This window comes from Centroberyx affinis, unplaced genomic scaffold (genome assembly GCF_046629955.1).
Source record: "Centroberyx affinis isolate AG114_WGS23_722 - 3 ecotype Tasmania unplaced genomic scaffold, CSIRO-AGI_Caff_v1 ptg001289l_1, whole genome shotgun sequence".
NCBI classification, from domain to species: domain Eukaryota; kingdom Metazoa; phylum Chordata; class Actinopteri; order Beryciformes; family Berycidae; genus Centroberyx; species Centroberyx affinis.
In genome coordinates this window covers 310690-329814 of record NW_027279795.1, presented here as the reverse complement: position 1 = coordinate 329814, position 19125 = coordinate 310690, and the positions used below count along the sequence as shown (strand labels likewise).

The window sequence follows — 19125 nt, the reverse complement described above, 5'->3', positions numbered from 1 at the left end:
CTGCTCGTCCTGGGGATTTGTAAGTGCGCATGCGCCAGGGAGCAGCCGTGGGGGCCGCTGTGCGCATGCGTAATTTGTTAGTACAGCACAGCAATGGCAGATGAAACTTTAATGATGCCAGTGGGGGGGAAACTGGGTCGTTGCAGCAGCAGATAGTAACGGGATACAGCACAGAAAATAGAATATAAACAGAAAACAGCATACACAGCAAATGTATGGTTTTATAAACACATGACAAATTCAAAACTAGAACAGGTTATGAATGAATGAAAATGTATGAATTAAATGTATGGATTACAGTATTATTAGGGTGTGTAAGATAACATCAATAAGGACGTAACATAACATCAATAAGAAATTAAATGTGTATCTATAAATGTCTATGAATACACTATATATGATATGAAAATGATCAAATCTGAATATATGCTATATATGTTATATGAAAATATACCAAAACTATGATATATATGCAGTATACAATAGGTTTAAACATTATAAAAACGTCAATATATGAAATATATAACAATGAGAAGACTATGGGAATATGAAGAAAACAGATAAGTGAATTTACAGCAATTATACATGCTATGCAGAAGTGTCAGGTATGTAGATGTGCACTGGGGGAAAAAAACAAAGAACAAACTATACACCTTGTCAACAGTATGAAGATTCAGGTGACAAATGCACTGTCTCTATAGTTTTTATATTATGTACATTACCACAATTTTTTTTTATCTTAGTACCTCTTCTCTTTTATTATCTTCTTGTACTTGTTTTTCCTTAGTACTGTTCTGCCAGTTGCTGCTGTGGCACCTGAATTTCCCCAAGGGGATTAATAAAGTGTCCACCATCTTATCTTATCTTATAATGTGCCAATTTGGATATGTTAATAAAACTGATATTGAAAGCTGGTCTGTTTTCAATATCATTGTCATTGTCAGAACATGGAGGAGGCACACATACACAAAAAGTGTCATGTGCCAACTCGTATGCCAAGAGTGTACAGAAATATGCCCTGTTTGGAGAAAAAAAAATCCCCCAAGGTAGCCTTCATCTACTGGATTACTGATAATAACAATACACAGAGATGCACAGAGATAAAATATTAATTACTAGCTCCCAGACCAGACCTGTTGTCTGTCTGCCGCTGCATGCTGTGTACAATGAAAACCAGGTCTTATTATATTTACAGGGTAAGTCATGCTGTGTTTTACTCTGAATGTTGGTGTGTGTGTGTGTGTTTGTGAAAGAGATCATTGTCCCGTATACTACAGTGTTGACCTTAACCACCCCCTCTCTCACAAACATAAGAGAGAGGCTGGTTAACATTTATGGCGCAATACTCTCTTTACTTCCACCGTAGTCCTGAACATTCAGTATAGTTCACCCTGTATCAAACTCTCTCTGTCTTTCTCATTATTTTTCATATCATAAACATAGGCTATGTAATCAATTGTCTTGAGATAGCAGCTTATTGTGTTCTTGTTTGGGGAAGAGTGTCAACCAGAATCAGAAAACCTAGTAATAATAGTATCAACCTCCTATCAACAAGTTCATTAACAGTGCATGGGAGTCTGTTTTGTTTCCAACCTTTCACCCAATAGGGATCTTCATACACAATGTTCTATGGGTTAAGAGGGTCTTGTAGTTTTCACACAGGGATATGTTGTTGAAGACTCACAACATAGGTATTTGAGTTACATAAATTAGACTTGAGTCAGACTCGAGTCACAATTTTAATTGCGAGACTTGATGCATGAAGAGAAGACTTGAGACTTGACTTGACTTGGGGTCTGGTGACTTGAGACTTGACTTTGACGTGTACTTTGATGACTTAAAAGGTTTCTAAAGTCTTTTTCCACCAAATGACTGAATTTAAATTCTGTTTTCTGAATTTGTATAGAATGATTGACTTTATTGAAGTTTAAACTTTCTTTCTTTCTTTCTTTCTTTCTTTCTTCCTTTCTTCCTCTTTCTTTCCAGAGAATCACAGATTACCTCCACTTGAATGTTGCCTCAACTATTGAAAGACTGTGTGTGTGTGTGTGTGTGTGTGTGTGGTGTGTGTGCGTGTGCGTGTGTGGTCTTTGGTCACAATCCGGGAAACCCTCGCCCCCGCCCACCCAGGCATTCCCGGTGTATAAAGCATTGCGCTACCGTCATGGTGGGCGGGTACAAACTTTCCTAATCGACCAATGGGAAAGTGAAACGAGAGCGATTGACACCTCGGTGACGAAAAGCTACGACCAGCTGTCACGGCGCGCGAAAGCTCAAAAAATTCTATTCGGTGTACAGAACAGGCGGGAGGAAGGGGAACCGACCAGCTAACCGCTATCTAAATGCGATTTAAAAGAGTAAAATAGAATTTGCCACACAGGCATTTACTACAGCATTTAGTTTTTTCGTCCGTTGTGGTTGCCAAGAGTTGATGAAGCGTCGTCTCCCCAGGTTTCCTTTACAAAACGGCGTAAACTAACTGGCGGACAAAGATGAGCCTAGTCGTATCTCAGCAACAGGTGAGAAAATGCTTGTTAGTTATGACTTTTAACGTGAAATTAACTTGCTGACATATGTGTAAGTTATCTGTTATAATTTAGGCTTTGCTAGACTTGCAGTATTTGAAAACTAAAAGTTGCTCATTGCAGCTATCGTTAGCCGCTTAGCTTGCTAGGTTAGGTAGTTAGCCAGCTTGGATGGTGGTTGTCGAATTGGCCTGGTCACATTGATGAAATGTAACGTTAGCCTTTTGACTTTACTGAACACTCTTAAAATAGAGTAATATCTGAATGGATTGTGAAATTAAGCGCCTTCTTCCAGAGTAATGGAACTGGTTTTAGTTAACTTTACTGGCAAGGTTTGCTTAATAAAAGTTAACGTTAACTAAACTACAGAGGTTGAAAGCAAGCTATCGCTAGCTAACTTGGGTGCTCATTCATTGTTTGGTATTGCAAGGCGCCACTAATTTAACGTTACAGCCATCTGGCTCTATTACCTAACGTTACACAAACGACCTCCATGCATCACTTTGTCTTTGCATCACGTTTTTCTGCATCGTTTCTGACAAATATAAAAACATGTTGTAGTTGTCCTAGAAGCTACTTACCGGAGATAGCTGCAGCTATCAACGGTAGGTTATTGTGCTACTTTCAACATGATAATAATCCAGCCCTTTCAGTATCATCAGATTGCATCAATAACTCTGGGTACAGGGCACTAAAGTAGTCTGAACATTAGCTAATTTGTGCTTTAGCTAGATGAAGGGTGAATTATATTTCCTCAGTGAGCAGGCAGCAGAGCTCACATCAGTGGCCTCCCTTTTTTGGTAAAGTGGAAAAACACTAACTGTAATTTCAACAGGATGACAATCCGTGATTCAGTGTTTCTCAGGGTTATGGTCTGAAATGGTTGCAGGCTTGTTTCTGTTGTCTCCCCGCATCACAACAGCCCTAGTATGTTTTGATGAGACTGGATCCGGAGATGGAAACAATTTTGTCTACAGGCCACAGTGGCTGACAAATCCCCAAATTCATCAGGCACTTTCGTTTTGCCACATGGGTTTTTAGGGTAGAATAAGATAGACAATACAATACTGACAAGCCACAGCCAAAGCTTCAGCAATATTTGGTTGGTCGCTGGAGGCAATTTCCTGTACTGGCTGGATTTCTGAGTGAAATGAAATTTTCACACTTTAGTTCCTGGGCAGAAAAAGTTTAATAACCCCTTATCTAAACGGTTAGGAGTAGCTCCCTAGTATAAGTGACACTGGTTACTGTGCATGATGGGTGGAATCTATGTCGTCTTATTTTAAACAGGCGGAGGGGCTCCCAGCAGTGGTCCAGACAGCAACAGAGAGCGATTCGGACAGCGGAATGGGCTCTCCAACGGAGGAGATGGCGACAGAGACAACTAACAATAGAGACGAGCCTCCAGGTGAAGTAACACAACAGTAGAGCCGTTTACAGTTTGCCTGTGTAAATGAGGAAGCCATTAGCACTAACCTCTGTTAAATTTGATTGAACTGACTTTGTTGCATTTGTCTGCATATTCTCACAGAACAGGGGTGGGAATCACGAGAGAGCATCTGATTGTGAGGATTCTTTCGCTACAAGATGATAATATTATTCTGAAGAATCCAACTTATTCGAAGTGCATTTTACACAGAAGTGTTACAGTACACTTTATGCAGACACAGACAGAACAATAAAGAAAGTAACAAGAAGAGAGTAAAGCAATATCAATGTTAGAGTGATAATGGAGCCCAAAACAAGAACCTACAAACACAATGCAGAGCATAAGATAGGTTAGAAGTGTTTCTGTATGTATGTTTGTGTGTGTGTGTGTGTGTGTGCATGCGTATTCATATTCTGCATCCTCTCACTGTGTACCACACTTTACCTCCTCCGTTGTGTAATTCCACCTCACTAAATTGAAAGAGTTTCCAATTTACTTTAGAGAATCATTGTGCTGGAAGACTGTTTCTAAATGCTTATTTGTTTTCCAGATTCTGATGATGATGAGGACATCACAGTTCACAGGAAACCTCGTCGCAAGGCCCTTAGAGACAGCGACAGCGAGGAAGAGGAGGCGGCTGGCGACAACAGCGTAGAAATGGCCGACGCGCTGGTCTTATCTGCGTCCAGTGGAGATGAGATGGAGACCGGAGAGGTAGAAGAGAAGGATGAGAGGAAAAAGAAAGGAGCGCAGAAGAGCAAGAGAATAGCCCGTGCTCCCATCGACAGCGAGGAGAGTGAAGCTGAGCCAGAGAAAGGTGGAGAAGTGAAGGAGCAGCAGGAGGAGGTGAAAAAGGATGTGAAATCAAAGAAGGAAGGGAAGAAGAGGGAGAAGAGCCAGAGGCATCGTGAGAAAAAGGAGAAGCGTAGCAAAGCAGTGGAGAAACTGAAGAAGAAAGAGAGGTTTCCTGAAACAAATGAGGTTTGTATAGATTTACCTTCTCTTTTTTTTCTATTTTTTGCTCTGCCAGCACATAGTAGAATCAGGGTTCCTACACAAGTCTGGAAAAGCTGGAAATGTATAGAAAAAGAATTTGGTAAGTTCTAGGTCTTGATAAGTTCAGAAATTGCACAAGAAGTTTAGAAAAGTATGGAAAGATATTGTTGTAATGTACGTACAACTTCACATTTTCCGTGGTTTTAGATCCTTGTCATTGCACATATTCTGATATTTGTTGCTGTGAAGAATAATGTTCATCTAAAGAGTGATCTGGCAGGGTTTGTAGGGGCAAGATGACGATCTGCCTAAATCATACTGAATACCAAAATCTTCCAATCAAATTAAGGATTTATGGTGTGGAAGTATTGAATTTTGAAATTGAAACAGCAGAAACTATCTACAATGTGTCAAATTAAGTCTTTTACATGTAAATTGGAAGCAGTCGTACTTTCTCAAAGGACACGTGAAGCTACTAGTTAAATGCTACACAGCCTTACAGAGCGACTGTGTTAAATGGAACAACAAAGTGTTTGACATGTGGATTACATTAAGCTTTGCATAATTAAAGAGCACTTTATATAAATTTCTCCAGGACACCCCTCTGCCTCGGGCTCTGAATGACAGCGGCTGTCTGCTAGGCGACACAGACCTGTTTGACGCTGGTCTGGATGATGATGAGGAGGAGGAGGAAGAGTCTCTGGATGCCATCAGAGCTGCTGTCAAACAGAAGGCCAAAAAACACAAGGTTAAAAAAAAAAAAAAACGCAGTTGGCACGGCTCCTTCAATCAATTATTTCATGTTAATTGGTATATATTTTAGTTTGTTTTGAAATCATAACAACCACTATATTTACATAGCACTTTTCATAACAAAGTGTCTTATGAAAATCACCATGCTCAACTGTTTGGTGCACAATATTACATTAACATATCTTAAAGTTTGGCCAGATGCAGTGAGAAAAGCATGAGGTATTGCTGGTGTTGGTAGATAAGTCCTGATGTTGATCAGCGTTAATTCTTCCTCCAGGAACCTCTTCTGGATGATGAGGAGGAAGAGGAAGATGAAGAGGCGCCACAGAAACACCAGCGTGTGGTATGCAATTCAAGACTGAGTTTCATTGACTAGGCTCTTGTCGGTACTGTTGGGATAAGAAGGCCAGAGCTGCTTGGTGAAAATTTTAGTTGTTACAGGAGTGGACAAGTAATCGAAAATATATCTAAAGCACAATATTGACAGCAGCAAATTTTAAACTGCCATTTTTAAGTGGTCAAGGTGTTTTCTAAACAAATCAAGAATCCATAGAAATGAAGTTGTGTCTAAACTTTCAATTTATTCAAACGCAGACCATATCCTAAGCATTAGTATCCCATCCTCCCTGCTAACACATTTTTAAGCTCTGATAAATGTAAGCAGAATATGTTGTGTCCACATTTATCGCAAGTCTGGTTGCAACCACAATAAGAAAATCATTCCGGAAAAAATATTTCTGTCACATGCAGTCTTAATTATTTGTTTAGTCAATGAATGGCTGGAAGATGTGCAACAATATGAACATACTGAGACATACTGGAAACATGACTAGGTGACTTATGATTCCAAATAATTGTCTGTTATTTTTTAATTAACTCCATATATAAAGGTTACACAAACCAAAAAACAATGCCATGTCATTTTCAACTTGTCCTCTCAGGAGAGGAAAGCTGCACGTGCCAGCAAAGAGGCCATGAAGCAGCTCCACAGCGAGAGCCAGAGGCTGGTCAGAGGTCAGTTTTCAAGACACCCTTTCATTGTTTTTCTATGTGTCACTATGATGTGTCCTTTTCTCTGACAACTATTGCTAATTTGTCCTTGCCACTTCAACTTAGAGATGTTTTAGTTTTCCCCTTGGATCTTGACTTGTAATGTTCGGTTCATCAACATGTCATTACATGGACACACACTGCCAGGTTTATTGTCTCGTTTTCTTTCTATTGACATATTCATTAAATATGAAGAGTTTTATTCAAAAAGGAAATGATTGCTGGAATGAAAGTAAAATTAAAGACTATTGCCATAGCTACCTATGACCTATGCTTACAAACTGATACCTTTTCATCGGTTTTAAGGTTGTATGTTTTTTTCAAGTACACATTCTTCCCCTCTTTCTGCAGAGTCTACCCTCGGCCTGCCCTACCACATCCCTCAGCCTAAGACCCTTGACCAGTTCTTTAAGAAGAGAGCCAGGCCGGAGGGTCCTGCCATGGCATTGCTGAAGTAAAGACGCACACATGACTACATACTAGTATACACACATACATCAGGGTAGGAATTGTCATCCACCGGCCGCAGTGGCTGATGGATTCCAAAAATCACCAGCTGTTAGAGGATATCAAAAAAGTTAAGAGAAAGCAATCATATAAAAGTGTGTTTTTAAAGGAGGACGCTGAGGTTTGTAATTGAAACGTACATATATACAATTTTGACTAATTATGCATTTACTCTGCCATACACACACAACAACAGATTGATCAAAAGGTTTTGTGCCTGCCATAATAATAACCGGCACAAACTAGATGTTCACCTTTCTACGTCTGTCAGATCTGCCAGGTATTCAGCCATGATACTGGAGGCGTCACCAGCTCCTCCTCCACCTCCCGCCAACCCGCCCAGTGAGCCCCAGCAGCCGTCCGCAGAGCAGGACTCTTCCCCTTCTCTGGATCTCTCATCCGCCCACATCCAGACCATACCTCAGCCCGCCGCCACCTCGTCCCCACAGCAGGAGAGCCTCAACCAGGCCAGAGAACCACCCGCAACCCTGGACCCCAACCAGGAGTCCGGGCCGATGCTTTACCTGTCCGAGAGTCTCCAGGAGTCAATGACTACAGATGGAGTAGAAGTCAAAGCTGCTTCTGGCTCCGAGGAAGAAATCTCTCCTGCTCTCCTAGGGCAAAACGAGACTGCGGTCTTGCCTGATTCTCAAGCCCAGCAAGCAGAGGCTGGAACTGGGGCTTTGGTTCAGCCTCCAGCTCCCCAGTCCGGGAGTACAGATCCATCTGGTGTGGGGCCGGTAGCTCAGGGCCCCACCAAGCCCAAGAAGGACAAATTGGCCAGACTAAGGGAGCTGGGGCTGGACCCTCCACCTGTCGCCAAACTGTGCGCTGATGACGGAGCCTTTGTTCACCTGGAGCTCAACCCTGGTGAGAGGAGATTCATTTTGGCATTTCAGCACACTTAAGACGCCAGAAATCAGAAAAGAGATCAAGAATAAGAATGTGTCATCTGTTATTACTGTCTGCAAATCACAACAAAAATCTATTTAATCAGTATTAATTGGACCTGCATCAAACAGTCTTTGCAAACACATTGAAAGGCTTGCTGTTATAGCTTTGGTCCCAGATGGGTGGTGTTTGCAACATTGTGCAGTACGAGTGCCAGAAAGTTTAGACAATCAGAAAACTATTTGAACATCAGTGTAATATACTGACAGCTTACCATTGCCTCCTTGTGGTAAAACCCACTACTATTCAACCGAGGTCTGGTATTAGCTCTTTGTCTTTCCTCTCTACAGGTGTGGAGGCCCTGAAGGAGCGTTACCTTCGTCACGTCCAGCCCCTGGTTCGTCCCCAGGGAGAGCGCACCATGCAGCTCAGCATCATTCGCAAAGACAGCACCCCTTCTGGCCAGGAAGAGTTGCACGCTGAGTCGGTCACTGTCACTGTTAAAGACGGGGCGGACGAGCCAGCGGCCACCAAACCTGGTACAGATCCACCCACGACATGCACATACATGCCAGGGTTCCCACTGGTCATGGAGTTTCTGGAATATCATGGAATTTTGAGAGGTGTATTCCAGACAGGGAGAGTCAGGGAATTTGATAAATTCTCTGTGGAAGCTGGGGAATATCACAGTATTTTACAAATGGATTACTTTACAGGAATATACCAGAATGTATTTTACAACTTGTTTCACACATTCATCGAATTAGATGGTTATTGTAGGGTGTTTTTATACATTTTATGGCCACTTCTCCACAGCAAACCCAACTGTAGTGGAAACCAGACTGTGTACCCTTTTAGAAACATTAAGAAACCATGAAGGAATACAATTTTTAGATCAAAGAAATGTGCCGACTTGGTTATGGAAAGTGATCGAAAAATCATGGAATTTTATATCAGGGCCGTGGTGAGAATCCGGGCATGCAGAGCCACAGGAATACTCGGACACATGAGTGCACACACATTTAAACACGTTTGCACCCAAAGCTGGCAAAATTCCTTGATTATTTCTCAATTGTTTTGTCAAAATTACATCACTGAGTAAATCTTTTGTTATTTTCTTTTTTTGTAGAATGTTTTTTTTTTTGGGGGGGGGGTCATTTTTCATCTAGGATCTAGCTTCAGTCCCTAGTTCATCGCAGGTTTAGTTCAGTGTTGCAGTTTAAGAGTGGCTCTTATTTTGCTGTTTACGTCATGATCTATGGATAATTGTGCTGTAATGAAATTGTTATTTATTTTGGCTATTTATCAGGTTGAGCAGAACATGGATTTTTGTTGTATTTACATGTGGGGAGGCACAGTTAAAAAAAAAAAAAAAAGAAACGCTGCCCAGACTCTAAGCTTCCCTGGTTGCCCTTCTTTCTGTAGGAGAGAAGCTGCTGACACTGAAGCAGCGTCTGCAGCAAGCGATGGCCCTGCGGAGACAGGAGGAGAGGGCACGCAAGGCCGCCCTGCACCGCCTCGACAATGAAGACTGTGGGGAAGAGGAGGAGGAGGAAGATATGACAGATGAGTCTGAGGGAGAAGAGGTGAGAGGGTTTGTTTGTTGCTGCTTTTGGGTATTCTCTGTAGCACCGAAGTAATCAAATTGGATTGTGTGCTTTTGTCACCTACTTTTTCTTTATCTCCTTGTACTCAAATCACTTCTATCCTTCACTCCTCCAGGGTCTAGATGACTTACTGGGAGGTGATGATGGTGAGGAGGAAGAAGAGGAGCGGCAAGAAGATGAAGAGGAGGAGGAAAGCAGTGTGGCCCAGAGTATCAGGAGCCCGTCTCCTGCGGTACTGAAGGGACCCTCGCCTCCGCTCGACCTCCTCAACACAGACGGCACGCTCATGCTCTTTGCCGGCAACTCCTGCTCTCGCACCGGGTCAGTGTGTGTCCTCCCTGTGTTTACTGTAATATCTGTGAGAACTTTGGAAATTGACTCTAGAGCAGAAACTTAAAAAAAAAAGAAATTGTAAAACTGACTTGAAAATTCTATTTCCCTCACCCAATGTTGGTCAATTTTGATTTTCTTCTTTGTGTATTGCTGGTGAAGCTGAATGTGCATTGATTTGCTCTCCCTCTGTAGTGATGGTGTGAGAAGGACGGGTCCCTCGGGGCAGGACAGCAGTAATAAGATGGGTGAGTAGAGTGAAGGATCTCTGTTCAAAATTATTATCATCAGTGTCATTACTTGGTAGTTATCAAAACAGACTAATATATTGTTATCATTTGTTATTAATGTGGAAAATGCCTCAAGCACAATAACAATGTTTGTAGTGACATTCCTTCTTATTTCAATGAGAGGCAAATGTCACACACAGGCACACACAACACTACAATTTCTCTTTTTAGTTTCAATTTTAAGAAGTATATTGGCAAGATCACACAAACTCATCTTTTTTTCCTCTCTCCTATCCCCGTCTCCAGAAGAGGAAGACTCTCTGTCCCTGGTGAAGGACAACAGCCACAACAGTAGCTTTGAGTTGGTGGGTTCCATGATCCCCTCCTACCAGCCTGTCAATCACCAGCGCTCCACAGGAAGAGGCGTGTCCAACTCCTCCATGTTCCGCTCCCCTTCCCCCTGCTTCTTCAGGCCCAGCTTCCTCGGCTCCGCCTCGAAGGTGAGACTGATGGAGGATATTTCAGTGCAATAAGATTGTTAGTAAAATCATTAAGACAGGAGAGGAAAAACAGTTGTTTGCAGCCTATGAGAAGTAATATAGACAGCATCCACCACAAAATTGTAACAGCTGTACTTCATGATATTTATATATACTGTGAATGTTTGTTTTCGCTTCAGGATGTAGTGGATTGATTTGTTTGATTTGTCTGTCCATCAGAGCTCAGGCAAACTCTCGGAGCCCTCTCTGTCCCTGCCTGTCGAGGACTCCCAGGACCTGTACGCTCCTCCTTCCCCGGGTGCTGACTCTGGGCCCCTGGGTGGGGCGGCTGCTGGCCCTGGAGGAGACTCCCAAGGTCGCTTCTCCCTGGAGGACGATACCCATTCCCAGTTACTTGACGCGGACGGCTTCCTCAACGTGGGGCCTCGGCCCGGTGCGCCTCAGTCCCACAAGAGACAGCTGATCCTGGACAGTCTAGATGAGAATGCAATGGACGCCAACATGGGGGAGCTTTTAGGGTTGTGTTCGGGTGTGTTTGGGACAGGAGTGAGCGTCTCTGGGCGGGCGGGGGGGAGGGCGGGAGGCCTCGGGGCGACACAGGAGGATGAGCTGCTTGGGTTGTGCTCAGGAGCATTCCCAACAACACAGGCTGGAGAGGAGCAGACGGAACCGGAGGAGAAGGAGGGAGGACAGGATGAAGATAGTTATAATAACATGGATCAGCTGCTGGGGCTGTGTTCGGGCAAGTTCCCTAGTCCAGGTAAGGGAGTGTGCAGTCTGTTTTTTTTTTCCTGAGGAGCACGTGCACTTTTAATTTTAAAAATGTAGGAGCACAGGAGATGAATTTAGGAGCATGATTTGTGAGCATAAAAAACAACGAAAGTCACCCACCAATTACTAAATACATTTTTCAGACTCCTCGTCAGCACTGGAGATATGCCTGGCTAACTGTTATGTTATCTGTCAAGACATTTAAAACTCATTTCCAATATTTACTTGTTTTTGAAAAGCAGACAGTAAGAAACCATAATTCTTCTTGTTGTGGTGAGACTGAAGAAGAAAATAAAAGATTACTTGAGAACAACTGACTGATAACGTTGGCAACAGGAAATTGAAGGGTCTTAGCTGTAATGACAGTTTGTCCAGTTTTTGTTTACATCCTTGAAAACGACACACAGGCTGCACCTTTTGTGTTGAAAATACCACTCCCTGCTTTGAATCTCAAGTTGCACATGTGCTCATTTTTTCAGTTTTCTATCGCCATAAAAAGATAATATGATATAGTGATATAGTGTTCTATAGTGATAACATTTTATGTTATCACCCTGCTGTGCATGTATGTATTTCTGTGGGATTCTGTATGATTTAAATTAATTTCATTTTCTTTATGCATCTTGTGGAATTAAATTTTCATAAGATTGTGCTTTGATGTGCATGTTTATCATATTTTTTCTCCTCCCTCTGTCTTAAAATATTTAGACGCGTCTCCCTTGCGGCCGATTTCAAGTCCTACTCACGTGGCTTCGCCTGCACAACACAGGTACAAAGATCTGAAACAGTATGGCATCTAAAATGAGAAATCAATAGAGAGGCTATTGGTCAGTGTTTTGTTTTTGTTTCATGATTTCGTGTTTTGTAGACAAACTCTCATTTCTTTCACTCATTACCTCAGGCCCTTTACAAAGGGAATCAAAATATTTACCTAGGAATTGGAATATTTATTTCCATGGTGATTTTTCTGTGTTTAGTAAGAAGAAACCTGTGGAGGAAGAGCAGGAGGAGGAAGAGGACTGTGGGTTCCGACTTCTGTCAGATGTGGAAAGCCAGAGTGAACAGGTAAGAGTGTGTGTGTGTGTGCGCCTGTGTGCCTGTTTGTCTTGGTTTGAGTACATACTTGCCACTGAAATGTATAGGCTACATTACATACATGTTTGTCTGTATGGTGCAAATGACGTGACACAATTTTGGCTTTTTAGGAGGACAATGAAGATGGAGAGGAGGATGAGCCAGATGCCGATGAGGAAGAGGAGCAGAACGAGGTGGAGGAAGAGGAGATGCAGGCTTTGTTTGCGCCCCACCGGTTTAAGCAGAAGAAGAAGAAGAAAGAATGTAAGTGGAGAAGGGACCAGATATCCTAAATATTGGGTTTTCTGGTTGTTCACTTGGCTTTTCCAAGCATCAAAAGTATTCTTGAAGCTTCTTGTCTGGGCAGAGTTTGTGTTACTGGGTTTGCATAATGTCCCGACCTAATGGAAAATGGAATCCTTTAGATAATTTTACATGAATATGATTGCCACTGTAAGCTGCTAATATTTTATGTGACTGAGCGACTAACAGCAGGGACCATTGAGGTTTTACAGGAAATTGAGACCTCCTTGAGGAAGTTAGACCACATGATAACGCACCGCAGATCATTAGGACTATTCAGTATTCAACAGTATTGGAACGTGGCCCTGCAGCCAATTTCATAATGATATATCAATTCAAAAATCCAACACATAGCACATGTTTCAGCTGTTTCTTCCATGCTTTCATCCACAGGCGCATGGCCGACTACGTGGACTCGGAGGCTGAGCTGTCAGGCAGCGACTTGGGCAGCGACGATGAGGAGGGTGACGGAGGGAGCGAGTACGAGGAAGAGGAGCCTCTCGATGAGCTTCCGTCTGACGAAGAGCTGCAGGACCAGGTCAACAAGATCCACATGTGAGTAGCAGCTGATCCTACGCTGTCTTTATCATTTGATTTTTTGTAAGATTGAGTAACCTGTTCTCATGATATTCCACCACTTTCATAACTGAAAGAAAATGTTTGAATCTTTCGTAAACAATATTGACTAAAAACACATCACAATTACACATGGAGCCATTGCGCCAATTCTCCTCCACTGTTGCTCCAACCCTAAGAGGAAGACTTTGAAATATGCTGAAATAATAACAAAAGATGGATAGGCTATCACTGTAATTGATAGTATTAAACTCAGAGATGACAATTTTGAAACAATTGGACCCCCCCCCCCCCCTCTGTCATTGTTCCTACAGGAAGCAGGTACTGGATGATGACAAGCGTCGTCTGAGGCTGTACCAGGAGCGTTACCTGGCCGACGGCGACCTGCACTCCGATGGTCCGGGACGAGCTCGCCGCTTCCGCTGGAAGAACATGGGTATGTAACATTACAGGGTGGGAAATTAATATACCAGCCACCAGCCAAATGCTAGTACATGTTTTTCATTCACTGGGTATGTGTACATGTTTATTCGACAGTGAAAGAAAGTGTATGATGTATATAATGCAGAATTCTGAATTTAGAATTTGAGTGGACTTGACCTGGGACAGTGGTTCTTAAATAATACTTCAGAATGCAAAATTGGTCATGAGCAAGTTTCTATTGGTTCCTCACAAAGAGTAGTAATGTGACTTAGATTTTAAGTTATTTATTATTCAAAGTTATTTTTTGACATGCATTTTGCTGTCTACTGAGGAAATTGGATGATTGAATCCATCAATTTCTTTGGTTTAGATGCTACAAACTTTACTAAATGCCTCTAAGATATTGCTCCCACCAACCAGTTACTGATTTCTGTCCCCCAGACGATGGTTTTGACTTGGACAGGATGGGAGCAGAGGGTGGAGAAGGTGAAGGAGAGGAGGATGAGGAAGACGTGGACCAGACTGAGGTGCAGAGGAGGAAGGAGAGATTGGAGAGAGAGCAGTGGCTCAGAGAACAGGTACGAACGGGTTTGCGAATTATCAAATCACAATATTTATTATTAGGATTTCCTAATTGCAAGAGCCCAAACATCCTTGGCCTAGATGTCAACTTGACTTTTGGAGGAAATCATTCAGCAGAAGCATTCCCCACCAAAAAAAAAAAAGTGCGAAAAAGAAATTATGTAAAAAAAAGCATGTTCCCTTTTATGTAATCACAATAATGTGTGAAAAAGCACTAGGATTTTTCATTTGGTCGCTTTCATGCTGCCATGGTAATCTCAGATGGTAATCTCTGTAAACAGTCTACATACATAGACAAAGAGTGTGTCCATGCAAGACTGCGGTTGTCTCATGACCCTCTTTAGTCAGGAAGTGTTGTTAATCTGTCTTCATTCCTCTGTCTGTCTCGTTTCCCAGTCTGAACAGAAAGCCAAGAAGGGGGAAGACATGGACGCTGACGATGAGAAGATTGGAGAGGAAGATAGCCAGTTTATGAAGCTGGCCAAGAAACTCACTGCCAAGACTCTACAGAGGAAAGGTTAGTTTGAAATGAATTCCCTTGACCTTAAAAAAAAAAAAAAAGCCATCTTTCTGTCAAATAAGCTCTCTGATCATCTTAACGTTGTGAGTTGAGAAGACTGATGGCTGCTACAGTGCTTTGGAGATAAAGCCACAATTGATTTTACTAAAGTGCTGGCATGTATTGTAGCAAACAAAACTAGGAACAGAGGTGAAATCACTTGTAAGCAATCCTTGTAAGCTGCTGAAAGAGCTTATTTCCCAAAAGTCATTGTATTCATTCAAATTCCCTGGCTCTTCTGTTGCTGCAAATGTATATAAACTCGACAGGGGAGCAGCACTATATAATGTATTCATGTGAGTTTTCTGCTTTTTGCTGGACACTTGACATCCTCAGATCTAAATGTCTCAGTAGAAGGGGCTGTTTCTATGGTTTCTACAACAGGCCATTAGTCAAGTCTAAAGGGATTATATTATTGCTAGATATCTTGGTCTCTTCTTAATTCTCTGTACCATTATACTTGGAAACTGAAGGCGTGAGGGCTGAGCGTTTGTGCGTGGTTGTTTTACCCTCCACAGTTAAACAAAGATGGATATAGGCCTATATTATTTATATATACAGATCAATAGATAGACAGAGAAATCATAAAATGAAGCATGCATCTACACTTGGATTTTGGATAGCAGATTGTTTTTCTATATCTTGTGTTACAGTTTAAGGCATCGAAATGTCATTGGGAAATTGTCTCACTGCAGTGGTTTCACTGGTTTCACATTATGTTTTTTTGTTCTTTTTTCCAACCCAGAGCCTCCTGTGGCACCTCAGCCTGAGAAGAAGGTATCGTCTCTCAATCCGTTCCAGAGACCCTCGCAGCACTCACAGGTCCGTCAATGTCACTGGACACCTTGTGAATGTTTTATATGAGAGGGGGAAAAACACTCCCATTCATTTTAATTGAGAATCTCATGTTCATTTGCTTTTCTATCATTATTTTCTGCTGCTTTTTGTTGTTCCTGTCATATCTATGCAACTACCAATTGTACTGAAATTCTTACACTATTATGACTTCAGTTTAAACTTTATTCTAGTAAAGGCAGTCAACAAGAGAAGCTATTTGTACACTTGGCTTTGAGGTTCGCAAGGTTGCTCTTGCCAAAAGATTTTTTGTAGTTGTGCAAACAAGTAGAATCTGACTTAAAATATCTTTCCTTCACCTTTTCTTGAGGCAGCAGGCCAAGTCAAGACATGAAGCCAGATTCTATCTGTTACTATGCAAAAATATATCTTTAGCTACAGCAGAGTTTGAAGCCAGATGTGACATTTTACCTGGGTCAATATGACTATGATTTGATTTGATTTAACATTTTGAATACCTAGCCAAAGTCGGATATTACCACCAGCCAAATGCTGCTAAGTTTGTCTACTCTACCAGCCAATTTGGCCGACAGCCAGCCATCACTTGAAGGTGTAAGAATCCAGCTGGCTGTTGTAGTGATGAAAGTGTCTGTTGAAATTTTGGGATGGACCAACTGCTGTGGCTGGTGAACAAAGAGGTTAGTTTCCTGCCCTATAGTTAGCTGTATTAAAACAACATCTTATTGGAAAGGGTCCAAAATGGTGTAGGTGGAGGCTAGAGATGTCCAACCAACAAAGCTCATTATAGGATCTCTGTACAAGCTCTCTGAGCTCTAAGCTTTATAGAGCTCTGCTTAACCTCTGAGCTCTGCCTTCCAGGTGAGGAGGGGATCTCTGCTGAGTCAGCCTCGCTCCGTCCTGCAGAAGTTGGCGTCGATCTCGGAGGGAAACCCGCTGGCGCCCAGAAACAGCCGGGGCTTCCTCTTTCAAACGCTGTCGCCTGAGAAGGACAGCCAAACCTCAGATGCTCCTCAGAAACAGGTGCGTGAAGGTGATGTTAGAGGTAGACTGTTTTTTCCACTAAACAAATTTGTAGTATCATTATTGTTTGTTCCGTTACGGCAATAGGCCTACTGATAGGCCTATTGATCTAAAAAAAAAAAGAGGCTGATGGGACGGTTGACCCTGCTGACTTCAAATCATCTCCTCAGCAGTCCAGTGTATCACAAAACATCTAAATTGTGTACAGTATGTGTCCGTTTGGCTGTTTAGCTGTTCTATTAAATATTTCCTTAGCTTGTAAAATAGTGAAAGTGAGATTTACTACTAGCCACTTTGGCCAGTGGACAAAAAGGTTTATTTCCTGCTCTGCCCCTGATCCAGTCTTTGAAAACGGCGTTCAAAAAGTTTGTCATGTCTCTTTAGGAAGTACTTTTTTCTCTAATGCTTATTTTAGAACAGTGGGAGTCTTGCCACAGAGCCTGGCGTGTCTGCTCAGTGTGAAAGTCATCTGAGTCTGATGGATGAATTTAGTCATTGTGACATGTAGTTTTAAATTTATGACACTAGGTGGAGCCAAAGCCCACATCACTCACGTTAAATGTCATACTTGGGTACAGATGGCAAAAACTCGAGCTGTCTGTAACCGGGCAGTTTTATCCAAACATGGTTCATCAAAGAGCGTTGTGTTGGCTCATTTCAAGAGATTTATCAATGAGGATAGTTGTGAAATTGTGGATAGAGGCTATGGAGAAACTGACTGACAGATTTTTAGTGGATTTTCATTTTTCCTCCAGACTCCCTCGGCACCCTTGACAGCTGATTTTCTAGTCTTTTACTTCCTTTCTTAGGTCTCTGTCTTTTTTTTTTCTTCAGGATTTTACTGTTCCTTCTATCCTTCTAATCCCCACACATCTTCTCACTCACCATGTTATTGAAAATCACAGTGTGAAATATGATGATATCTCTTGATCAAATGTGATAAACCCGTGTTTAACCCGTGTTAAACAGGCAATTGGTTGTACTAACACAGTAGCAACATTGTGTCCCTGCAGTACTGTGTGCTGGTGTACTTGCAGTACGTTTCCATAGATACATACACAAGTTGGTACACTGGTGTTACCAATGTTTCTTTTTTAAACGTTGTTATGTCATTCTGAAGTGAAAACACGAGGCAAACGTGTCAACATTTAAATGCAGAGATAATCAGAGGGTGTGTCTGTCACAAAAATCAACAGTTTAAAATTAATTCAACAAACACATTTATTAATTCATTCATTCATTCATTCAATCGTCACACAAACATTTCAACTCCAGTGTGCAAGCAGTCATCTAGTCAGTGTTCATCTGTTTCTGTGGCTCCATTTCTTTTCTATTTTTTTTGTACAAAAAGAACATTGTTGGCATGAAAAGGCTTTAACTGTGGATGTGTTTGATCCTCAGATGAAGAAGAGGGGGCCAGTGGAGTCTGTGAACCCGGCAGCCAAGAGGGCCTGTAGGGAGAATAAGCCCAGTGGACAGACCAAAGGCCCCCAGAGGAGCATCTTCAGCTTCCTGGAGAACTGAGCATGCAATACACAAACTGAATGATAATCAGCAGCAGGCCAGGAAACTAACTTTTTGGACCACTGGCCACAGCAGCTGATGGGATTCCAGAGTTTACCAGACAACTAGACTTTTAAAATGAAAGAAGGTGGTCGTGTTTATGCGTTTACCTTCTTTGACTTGAAAAGGAAAACTAAAGGACACCGATGATTTTACCTTGTGAGCTTTTGTCTTACACATGTTACGCTGCTGTCCAGCATGTGGGTCTCAATCATAATCTGTAATGCCATTAAAGGCATTCTTCTATCACATCATACTTGACTCCATTTGGACAGCTTGGGTCTGTTTGAAAATGTTTTATCTTGTAAATAGGATTGATTTGGTTTTTGATTTTAATGGTTTTGATTTTTTTTTTTGTATGAGGATTTAAATGTATGTTTTACATTGTAAATAAAAGTGTATTTTAAGACGTTGCTATCGTCTCTTCGCGGACAGGGAGCAGAGTTGCCCCTGACAGTGTTGGTAGAGCGGTGTGTATGCAGCATGCATGATGTGGATTTGTGCAAAGGAGTTTATTTCCCAGGTGTGGCTTATGTTTCCTTCCAGAAATCAATGTACATAATACCAAAGGGTATTAAGTACATTGACTATGACGAGTACAACTATACCGCCACAGATTG

The 19125-nt window shown here is 41.9% G+C and overlaps 1 protein-coding gene across 1 annotated transcript; it reads left to right on the top strand.

Annotated features, from left to right (window-relative positions):
• Positions 1 to 2310: 2310 nt before the first annotated feature.
• LOC139649062 (claspin) lies at positions 2311 to 18864 on the top strand. The gene is made up of 24 exons (XM_071525365.1): positions 2311 to 2519; positions 3816 to 3933; positions 4505 to 4935; positions 5546 to 5698; positions 5981 to 6046; positions 6645 to 6717; positions 7105 to 7207; positions 7532 to 8130; positions 8502 to 8690; positions 9577 to 9737; positions 9874 to 10079; positions 10284 to 10336; positions 10625 to 10818; positions 11038 to 11578; positions 12298 to 12358; positions 12567 to 12654; positions 12795 to 12931; positions 13360 to 13521; positions 13857 to 13978; positions 14407 to 14543; positions 14944 to 15064; positions 15852 to 15928; positions 16781 to 16942; positions 18344 to 18864. The coding sequence occupies exons 1-24, from the start codon at positions 2493 to 2495 to the stop codon at positions 18464 to 18466; spliced, it is 4104 nt and encodes a 1367-aa protein (XP_071381466.1). The 5' UTR covers positions 2311 to 2492; the 3' UTR covers positions 18467 to 18864.
• The last annotated feature ends 261 nt before the right edge of the window (positions 18865 to 19125 follow it).